Below are 12,155 nucleotides of genomic sequence, written 5' to 3' on the forward strand. Positions count from 1 at the left end.
GGGTCATAAATTACCCTATGACCCCTTTCGACTCATTCAACGATAACATATGTTCTTAGGGGTCCTAGGGACATATAAATTAGTTCTAATTGGGTGAAAAAGGTCATATGTTACCCTATGACCCCGTACGCTATGACCTCTTTTGACTCATCCAATGATAACTTATGTTCCTAGGAGTTCATATGTTAACATCGAATGGGTCAAAAGAAGTCATAGGGTAACCTATGACCCTGTGACCCCTTTTGACTTGTTCCATGATAACATATGTTACTAGGGGTCCTAGGACCCCTAGGGATATATTAAATTCATTCTAATGGGTCAAAAGGGGTCATAGACTACCTTATGACCCCTTTCGACTCATTCAACATTAACATATATGTTCGACATATTAAATTTGTTCTAATGGGTCGAGAGGTCATATGTTACCCTATGACCCCTTTTGACCCATTCAACGATAACATATGTTCCTTACCTGGATCAAAAGTTGTCCATTTGAAGCAATTCATATACTCTCCATGCTAAACTCTCTCAATGTCATTCACAACACCTACAAAATAAGGGGCAAGTGGAAGAGAAGGCACATAAACCATTTGTTTGAAGCATTCCATGCATATGAAATGGAAAAAAATAAGGAAGTAGATAAATAATGTGAAAGGACGATAGCAATATTACCTTCGACAATGCGATAAATAATGGTGTCAAAGATAGAATCAATTAGTCCCATGGCGAAGTTGCAAGGTGTTTGGGTGCTCAAGTTTTGATTCGAAACATAGACAAGACTTGAGAAAACTTGCAACAGAAGGGAATGAAAGATGATACAATCTGTGAAGAGGTCGGCGTAGTAAATGGCAAATGCATTGATAAGGGAAACCAAGGTGGTGGAGTTAAGGAGAGGTCACACGTATTAATTGTGACAATATGTTGTAGTAGCAAGTGTCAATGGGAACATAAGGTGGTGGTGATAGTGGAATAAGTGTCCATGTGGCCGAATGGCACAAGGCCACTTTGTCCACTACAAACAAAAACAATAAGAGTTTTTGGTGGTGGGCCTACATACGACCCAATCAATGCACCGAAAGGGGGTCTTTTTGTCATTTCGACAAAAATGGGCTTGATGACATGTCATTTCAATGAGTCAATGAGATAAATAATGATTTTGGGTTGCTAACTAGAATGCAGACCAGATTGGAAAAAAATGGAAAAAAATCTCAACTTTAGAAGTCCATGTGACAACTCATGGTGTGCACCTTCTTGCTCCTCTCCCCTAATATAAAATGCACACATCCAATAACACATTAGATACTTCCATTGATCATTTGATTCAACATTTAATGTTTATGGATTAAATATTGAATGGTACATAAATTCACTCTATTCTTTAGGGAAGGCAAGATTATCTGCCTTTCTATTATTGCAGATTAAATGAATCTCCAAAAAGTACCAACACTCTAGAAGTAAACAGCTGGCACATTTGTTACTTTTTAAAGTCCAGCATTAAAACCACGACGAACAATCTTGTGGTGGGTATGTCGTAGCCAAAATCTTAAACTGATTGTCAGCAAGAAGAATGGAATGGTGGTGGATCATGGACGCCATCTTTAATGGAGTTGTACAATAGTGAGCCCAAATTATTGATCTCAACACAACCTACTCGTGGCAATTTAATGTTTCCCACCATTCCCTCTCGTCTCCTCTCCTCTTCTCTCGCTTTCCCCCTGCACCTCAATGTTTATTCTCAGCCCTGCACTCCATGTGGACCTCAACACCATTAAACTCAAAACTCATTGAATATGAGAAAAACAGCTTTCGGCCCATTTAACAGCATTTATGGTGCTCCCTCGCCAGTTATATATTATGCCATGAAAACTGCAACTTCCATGCTCGCCCAGGAATATTGAGGCACAACAGAGAAGAGATGGCCAGAGATGAAAAAATCCTCTGCCTCTTCTCCACCCTGTGCCTTTTATGGGCTTGCAGTTCAGGTAGTCGTCTTCATTCATTTTTTGTGATATCATTTCTTCACAATCTATAATTTTGATCACTATTTTCTAAGTTAGACTGTTTTAAATACTCTCCCATCTTCTATATCTTATTGTTTTAAATCCTCTCCATCTGCTATATTTATGTCTTTTTTATGTGCATGCAATTTAGATAGATGTGGGTGATTCATTTCTACATTCTATAATCTCGATCACCCTTGTTCATAGATTAGACCGTGTCTTGCAGAAATCTTATGCAGTTTCTGTTTGTCATTGTTGTTTGTAGATTCGACTCTGACTTAGAATCCTCTTGTCCTGAATTTAATTTAATTCAATGATCTCAGATTATCTTGATCACTGTTGTTTCTATATTAGACTGTCCTGAATTCTTTCCACATTCTATATCTTATATCTTGTATGCCCATGCAGTTCAGGTTGATGTGTACATTTCTCTGACCAGATTGTTTAAGATCGGTTATTTCTAGATCAAACTATGTCTTGAATGCTTTAATTTCCATCTTCTCTATCGTATGTCTTCTATACCAATGCAGTTCAGAGAATGTATACATTTTTATGAGCCTGTTTAATTCAATGAATATATAAGATTATAATTTTGAATCTTTAAATATGTGTAGTTCAATAATATCAAATTTTCACAATTTCTGCTGTTTCTAGACCCTTTTTAACATTTCATTATCTTGATAATGTAAAAACTCTTATACAGTTTAGAACAATATAGTGATAAATATGTAGTCCAATTCGAATGATTTTGAGAGTTTTTTTCTTGCTTTTGTTTACTTTCATACAGCAATTCCACAACAGTACAAGTTCATGAAAGAGGCGAGCAGTGCCCCTCCAGAAGAAGGGTATGATTATATCATAGTGGGAGGAGGAACAGCGGGGTGCCCACTGGCAGCAACATTGTCCCACAACTTCTCTGTACTTTTACTGGAGCGAGGAGGTTCTCCATACGGAAATGTCAACATATCAAGAATTGAGAATTTTCAGCACACATTGGCTGATGATTCTCCCACCTCGCCTTCTCAAATGTTCTTGTCTGAAGATGGGGTTTTTAACTCAAGAGCAAGAGTTTTGGGCGGAGGGAGCTGTTTAAATGCTGGGTTTTATAGCCGAGCGAGTCCACAATATGTGAAAAAGTTTGGGTGGGATGGAGAGCTTGTGAATCAGTCGTATCCATGGGTTGAGAAGATTGTGGCCCATGAACCCTCTCTCAAACCATGGCAGGATGCTGTTAAGAATGCTCTGCTTGAAGTGGGCATCAAGCCTTATAATGGCTTCACTTATGATCATGTTCATGGGACTAAGCTTGGCGGGACTATTTTTGATAAATATGGGGAGAGACATACTGCTGCTGATCTTCTTCGTTATGCGAATGGAGATGGGCTTACTGTTTTGCTCCATGCAACCGTGAGCCGTGTCTTCTTTGGTAAAGGTATGATCTTTTACTTGAGTTGGGTTTTTTCTCTGGTTTTGGGGATTTTGGGGGTTGTTTTTCATTGGTTAGTTTGTGTTCTTCTGCCTGGTTTTGAAGTGTTCTTGGTGGTTTGAGAATTAGTATTTAATGGCGTCCTGGTGAATAGTTATTGTGGAGGTGGTCGGTGGTTTGTTAGGTGTGGAGATTGATAGTTTACAGGCTGGCTGGCTTGGAAATTTGATCAGATATGTGAACATCTGTTGACTGCCATAACCATGAGTCATATTTAGTACTTAGTCTGCTAATTGTAGGAATGGGACCTCTGAAATTCATATTCATACCTCTTTGCCGCCAATTTATAGTTTGAATTTGATTTGTTCACTGCAAATGCACTGTGATACAAAAGTCATGGAAATTGACGCCCTCTGAGTAGGTTTTTTTTTCAATTAGTGTTTCATATATAGAAGATTCAACATTGTATATGTTTCAGTGATGTTTAGTACCATTATGTTATAAAAAAAGCAGTCAAAAGTATCAGTTTTTTTTTTAATTCAATGAATAATAATTTAAATAAAACTTTGAATTACTTCATGAACTAAAATATGGATCCACATAGATATCCCGATCAGAAATTAATCTTTATCAAAATGAATATTTCATTAAATATTTTAAGTACCTAGATCTAAATTTGAAAGGTTTATATGTACAGAATATGTTTTATAATCTTTGTATATTTCTTGATTCAATTGGGTGGCTGTTTTTTACATTAACATTTGAGATCACCTTTGGTAATCCATCATCAGGATGAATGACAGAAAACAAAAGAAGATTCTATAGATCACACTCAGATCACTGTGTGATCACTAATATTGATACAAAAAAACAGCAACACAATTGAATCCAAAAAAATACAAAGATTATTTATAAATTGTAAAAAATTACTAACATATTTTTTATAATTTTAATATTCTATTAGAAACAGGATTTCTCTAATTCATTTCCATATCATCTAACAAATACTGTTTACACCTTTCAGAGGTGGTTACCACTGCCACAAACATTCGTCAATGAGAGCTTCATTTATTTTGTTCAACAGGGCACCTAAGTGATTATTCTCAACTGCAAGCACTCTTACCAATCTGATTTTCCTCACACCTTTTCCCTCATTCCGTTAACAGACAGTTAGCACAAAACCCCAAGAAATTGACAGACAGTTAGCTTATTAAAACGAAACCTACTAAACATGCCCTATTTATGACTCTTGTCAGATCCCCTGATACTTCATTCACATCTAACCCACAATTGAATTAATGCCCCACTGCAGGCAAATCCAGTCGGTCAGCTCGGGGCGTGATTTACAGAGATGCAAAAGGGCAAAAACATGTGGCCTACTTGAAGAACAGGAAAAGCGAGGTCATCATTTCATCGGGGGCACTCGGAAGCCCACAATTACTAATGCTAAGTGGAATCGGGCCAGCGGATCACCTGAAATCGATGGGAATACCCGTTCTGATGGATCTTCAGGGCGTCGGAAAAGGGATGGCGGACAACCCTATGAACGCAATTTTTGTCCCGTCGACTCGCCCGGTGCAGAAATCTCTTTTGCAGGTGGTCGGAATAACGAAATTGGGCAGCTACATTGAAGGATCCAGCGGATTTTTAACTGCCGTAGTGCCCATGCCGAAGCACTACGGACCCCTAATGAACAAGGATGCAGAGCTTCTGGAAGGGGGTTTCATTATTGAGAAGGTTAAAGGGCCCATTTCCAGAGGCCGCCTGTTCCTGAAGAACACAAATGTTGACGACAATCCTTCCGTCTCCTTTAACTACTTCAGCCATCCCCAAGATCTAAGAAGATGTGTGAAGGGGATTAAGATTATAGAGAAAATGGTCCAGTCCAAGGCGTTCTCTGTTTTCAACAATGCAAATGTGAGCTTGGCTGAGATTCGTACAATGTCGGTGGAGCGTGCTCTGAATGTGATCCCTAAGCAGGTTAATGATACGACCAGTGTGGAGCAGTTTTGTAAGGATACTGTGAATACCATCTGGCATTATCATGGCGGATGTCAGGTCGGCAGCGTTGTGGATAGGAGTTACCGAGTGTATGGCACCAAGGCCTTGCGGGTTATTGATGGATCCACTTTTGTTTCCTCCCCTGGTACCAATCCTCAGGCCACTGTTATGATGTTGGGCAGGTCAGGATTTTTCTGAGCTCTTTTGATCGTCTCATGTTGTTTGTTATGCTGTTTAAACAATACGTTTTAAGTTTAGATAGATTAACTGACATATTTTGATTTGAAATGAGTGAACTTCAATGAGAATAGATTTTCACAATTTATGATCATTATGTGCAAGAATTTTTTGAATATTTTTGAATTGGATTGTGTAAGGTTTTTAAATTATACTCTGTGATCCATCATTAGCATGAAACTGAACACGAGAGAGCATAAGGAAAAATGATGGATCAGAGTGTGATTCGAAATGGTGATGGTAAAGAACTTTACACAATCAAATCCAGAAGTTCTTGCAAATAATGAATGATCTTGTTTAGATTGTTTAATTGAAATCACATTAGTAAATAGGTTTTATTGGAGAAGTGTTTTGACTTGTTCTTGTGGATCATCTGAAACGAAATTCTTCATAGGAGCAGTCTTGCGCAGATTGTTCATTTGAAAAAAAACATACTTAACAGGTGGGTTCTATTGAAAAAGTGTTTTGATTTGTTTAGGTAGGTCATATGATATTCTGGTGGTGTAGGATCTATCGATTAGTGTGATTTCTGTTGAAGGATCTAATGGCTTGCTTATTTGGTTCATACTGTGACTTATCTGAAATCACACTGATAGGTGGATCTTACTCCAAAAGTGAGTGTGATGTTCTTGAGTGGGACACACCTATCAGTGTAAGTAATTTCAGATGAGCATAAACACCTATCAGTGTAAGTAATTTCAGTATAATTTGAAAATTACAATCTGTAAGTCACTCATTTGAAATGATACTAATAGGTGAGTTCTATTTAAGAATATGATATTCGAGATTACAGTCCACCAATTAGTGTGATTTCATATGAGTGGTTTAAATATTGTTCTTTTCAAGTCATACTATTGTTCATGCGAAATTACTTAAACTGATAGGTGTATCATACTCAAGAAGTAAGTGATTTCAGATGGCCCAATTAAACAAGTCAAAAACATTTGTTTCCAATAGAACCAATCTGTTACAGGGATTTCGTTGCTTATTTAAAATCACAGTAACAGTTGAGTTTTATTGGAAAAGTGTGTGATTTAGGATGAACCCCCTCAACTAATTAAACCTTCAAACAGAATAGAGTTTTATGCAAGGATTATGATACTTTAGAATAGGATCCACCATTTAGCGTGATTTCAGATGGGCTTAAAGAACTCGTTGAATCATACTGTTGCTCATCTGAAATTATACTGATAGGTGTGTCATACTCGAGAAGTATGTAATTTCAGATGGCCCAATTAAACGAGTCAAAAAACCTTTTCCAATAGAACTGATCTGTTAGTGGGATTTGATTGCTCATCTAAAATCACATTAATAGGTGGTATTGGAAAAGCGTGTGATTTGGCATGAACCACCTTAACAAATTAAATCTTCAAAGAGAATAGATTTTTACAGTCTGTAATCAATAGAACGCTTTTGTTTCTGGATTCAACCAAAGAATTTTTTTTGCAATCAACATTTTGAATCACACACTGTAGTCCATCACCATGATGATAAAGCTTTAGGAGAACAAAAAACGATCTCATCCTGCTGATAAATCACACAAAAATATTGATACAAAAAAATCCACAATTAGATCTACAAAGAAAAATATTTTATTAATAAAATCTTCGAACATATTGTTTAGAGTTTTAAACTGAACTAATATTTAGAAAAGAAGTTATAAGCATTACCTAAATGTAACGATTACATAGTAAATTTGAAACTAATTATTTGAAATCCAATTCTCATATTTTGAGGATTTCACTTTTAAGGAGCGTTACTTTGTGTGATTGCAGGTACATGGGAGTGATGATAGCAAGAGAAAGATTGGGAACAGCAGCAGGTGTATAGTAACAACCGGTCAATTGTTTCAGGAAATAACAGAAGGCAGAGTAGACGCCTTGTCATTGTTCATTGCTGCGAGCAATAATCCAGTACTATTTCAGCTGACTTAGAATAATTGCATTAAATTTCCACATTTGTACCATTAGAGAGAGAGCACATGGTATGTGTAACAGTAGGTAGTCTAGGCATTTTATGGATAACTGATTTGGGTGTGCCAAAAATGGTCATTAGTTTAACTGAAACAGAGATTCTATGAGCTTTCATTGGAGTTCAGATTGTTCAATTGTATTTTGTATTATAGCTTACTGCCAAAGCAGAAGTGGCAGGAGGTTTGCATTAGAATTGTCCTTGTCTAGTAATTCATTGTCAGTGACAATAATACCTCTCTGCAAAGGGAGGAAATGATATTGTCTCAATATAAATTATCATTTATATTTATATTTGATGTACATTTGAAATGCTCTACAGATATTTAGATATTTCATGGTAGTACGATTAAGGATAAGAGTTTTTAAGGTATAAGAATTTCACTAAGCTAATTAAATATAATGATGTGATTTTTTTATGGTTATGGAACTCTGTCTCTAAATTATTTTTATAGAATTTGCTCATTATATGATTTGAGTTGTTATTCTCCCAATTATAGTATAGATCAATTAATTTTGTTGGAAGTATAACTTTGATGTTATTTGTAAAATTTACTTAGATTAGAAGTTTTGAAATGATTCATTGTGCTATAGCTTTTTCATGCATCACATTTCAGCAATAAATGAAGATCAATTTAAAGGATAATATTTATTTCAAATATTTTATTAATTTAATCAATAAATTAGATATATTTACAATAAATTAAAAGCTTTACAAGTCAAAGGGTTTATGGTCGAGTGTCAAGACTATTTAGTGTTCATAAAAGAGACCAAGCGAAATCTTACTAGTAGATAAGTAGAAGTGAAGGTGATGGTGGTGGGCATGGCAGAGAGACTCAATTTAAAAATTGGTAATAGGAAAATAGATGATTGCCTTGCACGAGGAAAAAGACATCAATATCCAAGATAGAGGAGCATAGGATGGTGGCAAAGAGGAAGAAAGATAAATATATGCAAGCAAGGAGTGTTGGCTTGTAACTACAATGGTAGTTTGTGCTAGTCAAGCATTAGTTTAAGCAAATTTTATTGTTGTAAATTGTAAGCTCTAAAGTGGTGTAGAGTTTCACAATTATTTAGCACCTACCTTAGTGTGTTCTCATTATAGATTACATATTGGGATTTCATAATTGCACTTAATGCATATTTACATTTGAATAAGGGTCTTCTCATCTTTCAAAACTTGCTCATAATCGAGGTAGACACTTATTTTAAGTTTGCTACACTATGGTTCCTCCAATAATTAACTCATCTCAACTCCCAAGCCTTACCTAACCATTCATGGCCTTGGTATTTCATTCCAAACCTTGCAATTAGTTGTTTGTTTGAATCTTGCATCCCTTAACTATTCAGAACCTACATACCAAAGTTGAGTTTGATTTTTTTGTAGGTACTTAGCATTCTTGACCTTGAGTATTGTGCTTAGATTTGAATTGGTCACTAATCTCAATGTTTTATTTGGGGATTTACATTTGAAGTTGACCTTCTCGACTCTATCTCCTAATTTAGTATCAAAGCAACCCTCACATTTCATTTTGGCTTGATAGAAGTAATTACAAGGTTGAAGCCCCATGAAGTGAGGACTTGTGAATCAAGGTCGCAACAACTATTCTATCAAGCATTCAAATTCTTTTCAACATCGTGGAACACAAAATGATTATAATGATAACTAGGAGATCATTGATTGAAGATTGGCTAGTGTTCTTCTCCTTAAGTTTGGGTATGGTTCTTGTTATCTTTATATCTATACGTTTGTGTTACAAAACTATGTTATTTACATGCTCTCACTTACATATTGATTGGATTTTCATATTAGGGTTTACATGGTCATACTTAAGGTAGTATGGGACTAGAAAATGACATCATTGTATGGTAGAGACAACCACAAATCTCAAAGACACATACAACTTTTAAAATAATCCTATCATAAAAGCAACTTGAAGATAAAAGATTTCAAAACATTAAAAACCCTTCAAGTAGTGCACATATGTTCCCCTTTCTTCTCCATTGTTAGTGATATGATGTATGCTCAATGGCAAGTTCACAAGATGATTGAAAGCAAGATGGACTATAGTGAGAATAGGAGTATGGTTAATGTAAGGAAACTCAGGTGCGGAAACAGCTTCCTACACTAATCTCATAAGGAAAGTATCATGCAAATCCTATTAAAATTTTCTACACTTATAGATTCAATATCATGTAAACAACAATATTGCAGCCAACCATGCATACAGAAAATAGACAGAGAAAGGAACACATAACACAAGGATTTGCCGCTGGAGAAAAACCTTTCGGTAAAATAACCCCACCCCTTCAGAACCTGCACAATGTATTATCTTCAACACAAGGTTACAATACACTTGCAATGCAAGTTCAACATCAACAACAGAAGACTCCAGTAGCTACTCGCAGTACCAACAATACACCTTTTTCGCATCGCATTGCATCTCTTCGCAACCCTAAAAACGCTTATAACATGCGCTTCACTTTAGGGCTACTCCCAAAGATAAACCGTATTAGGGTTTTACCATTCTCCGAGAAAATAGGAACCCCAAAAAAAAAAATTTAGTTGCCACATGTCTTCACCTGTCATTGAATCTTCCTAACATAGCTCTTACGTGTCATAGGAATCCGTCATAACCGTTTTTGTCATGATCTCCTTACACACAATTCAAGATGTCAACACATCAACATTATTTGCAAGAAATACATTTTACAAAACAAATAATAAGAATAGGAATTATACAAGGTTGAGACACCTTATTCTTAACAGTTAACCATAATGAGGCACAAGAGGCTCAATTTATAGGATTTGAGAGCCAAAATGTAGATTTGGAAGTGCTTATGCAAATTAGAAGAATTTCATAATTATTCAACAAATTGATTGCACAAAAAAGAATGCATAATTAGAGGGAATATAGAAGAGGAAAGATGAAGTTAATTAGTGGGCAATAAGGAAGCACAAATTGAGGGGAAAGGTGGAAGAAATTTGGAGGCAAATTAAATAAGAAATCATGAAACATGATTATAGGAAATGAAAAGCTCAATCAGGTGAGGGTGTAAGAGTTGGATTATTTGAATTTTGAAAAGGGAGGGTGTAAGAGTTGGATTATTTGAATTTTGAAAACTCATCAATATCTCCAAATAGAAATTAGTAATTAGAAAAAAAGAAAAGTCCCATAATTCATGGAAATGGACAATTAATTTGAAATTAATGAATTGGAGAATTTAGGAAAGAGGGAAATTAGTATGACTTAATATTTAGGGGATAGGAATAAACCATGTGCTATTTATTCTGATGGGATAAATTAGTTGATGATTGGCCAAATTAATGAATTTAATGCAAGGGTAACATGATTTTGATAGTCTTGATGAAGGTTTGGAGCATAGCATGAAGATGAAGGTATGACAGTTAGACAGAAAATTGTCTAAGTGTTATACAGTTTATCTGCCAGAACAGTTAGAGTTTTGATTGATGAACTTCATAGGCATATTATGGACATGTACGGATTTAAGTATGACTACTTGAGTCTATGATGATGACGTGTGCAAGTTCACATAATAGTATGGCTAGTACAAACAAAGTTATGATGAATTTACCAATTACAATAGTGTATAGGCAGAATAGAGTATGATAAGGAAATGGGTATTTTAGATTAAGAAATTATTTTGTATAAAAATTAATTACTTAACTAATTAGGGGCGACATCCTAGATGTTAACCCTAAGTGGGCAAAAGTAAATTTTTTATTTTGATGAAGTGTTTAAAGACATGAAGGCTGATAGAGCAAATATTTGTTAATTAGCAAGGTATAAAGGAAGATTGCTAAAAGTGAAGTTATGTGTGAGTTACGCGATATTGATGTAATGTTTTGCGATGTGAATTTTGATGTATGATCATGATTAAGGGTACTCCCCTTAATACTATAAACACATAAAAGAAACAAGAAACAATTGTAATTGCGAGAATAAAACACGAGCTTCTTATTATCACTGCAAATGTAGAATTACATAATTCACAATTACAATATGCTAACCCACATGGGCGCCTTCATTATAGTAATCTGCAAGACAAAGTTGTGAACTATCACCCAAAGCTATCTTAGACAATGTTCGAGCATTTCTTAAATAGGCATTTTAATGCCTCCCGGGAAGGTTCTAGACACTCAAACTTAATACCCAAGGTTGACAGCCCTTAACAATACATATAAAGTTAGCCAAATACATTTTCGACATTTATTTTGGATGTTTTGGTCGGCCTAACTTCAGAAGATCATAACTCTAGAACTATTGCTCTGATTGGCTATTATAACCACTTTTCATAAACCTCAGCTTTTGATCTATAGACTCGGATCTATGCAAGCGCCCATCCTTCGAGTTTTCAGACCTTATCCGAGTACTTTAAGGCCTCTAATGGTGAGCCTGAAGTTTACTTACCAAAATTGCAAACAAAAAATCCACAAAAAAATCTATGAATACACATGATATGATACTAAGCTTCAACTGGTAGGCTAATATATCCAAG

General features: G+C 35.5%; 1 protein-coding gene across 1 annotated transcript; it reads left to right on the forward strand.

Annotated features, from left to right (window-relative positions):
- Window positions 1-1,877: 1,877 nt before the first annotated feature.
- LOC149569679 (protein HOTHEAD-like) lies at window positions 1,878-7,926 on the forward strand. The gene is made up of 4 exons (XM_089822398.1): window positions 1,878-1,982; window positions 2,788-3,432; window positions 4,739-5,609; window positions 7,440-7,926. Exons 1-4 carry the CDS (start codon window positions 1,916-1,918, stop codon window positions 7,492-7,494), a joined length of 1,638 nt encoding a protein of 545 aa, XP_089678524.1. The 5' UTR covers window positions 1,878-1,915; the 3' UTR covers window positions 7,495-7,926.
- Window positions 7,927-12,155: the final 4,229 nt, after the last annotated feature.

Source organism: Cupressus sempervirens, chromosome 3, assembly GCF_028749045.1.
Source record: "Cupressus sempervirens isolate cs-2001-9-10 chromosome 3, ASM2874904v1, whole genome shotgun sequence".
In the NCBI taxonomy this organism is placed as follows: domain Eukaryota; kingdom Viridiplantae; phylum Streptophyta; class Pinopsida; order Cupressales; family Cupressaceae; genus Cupressus; species Cupressus sempervirens.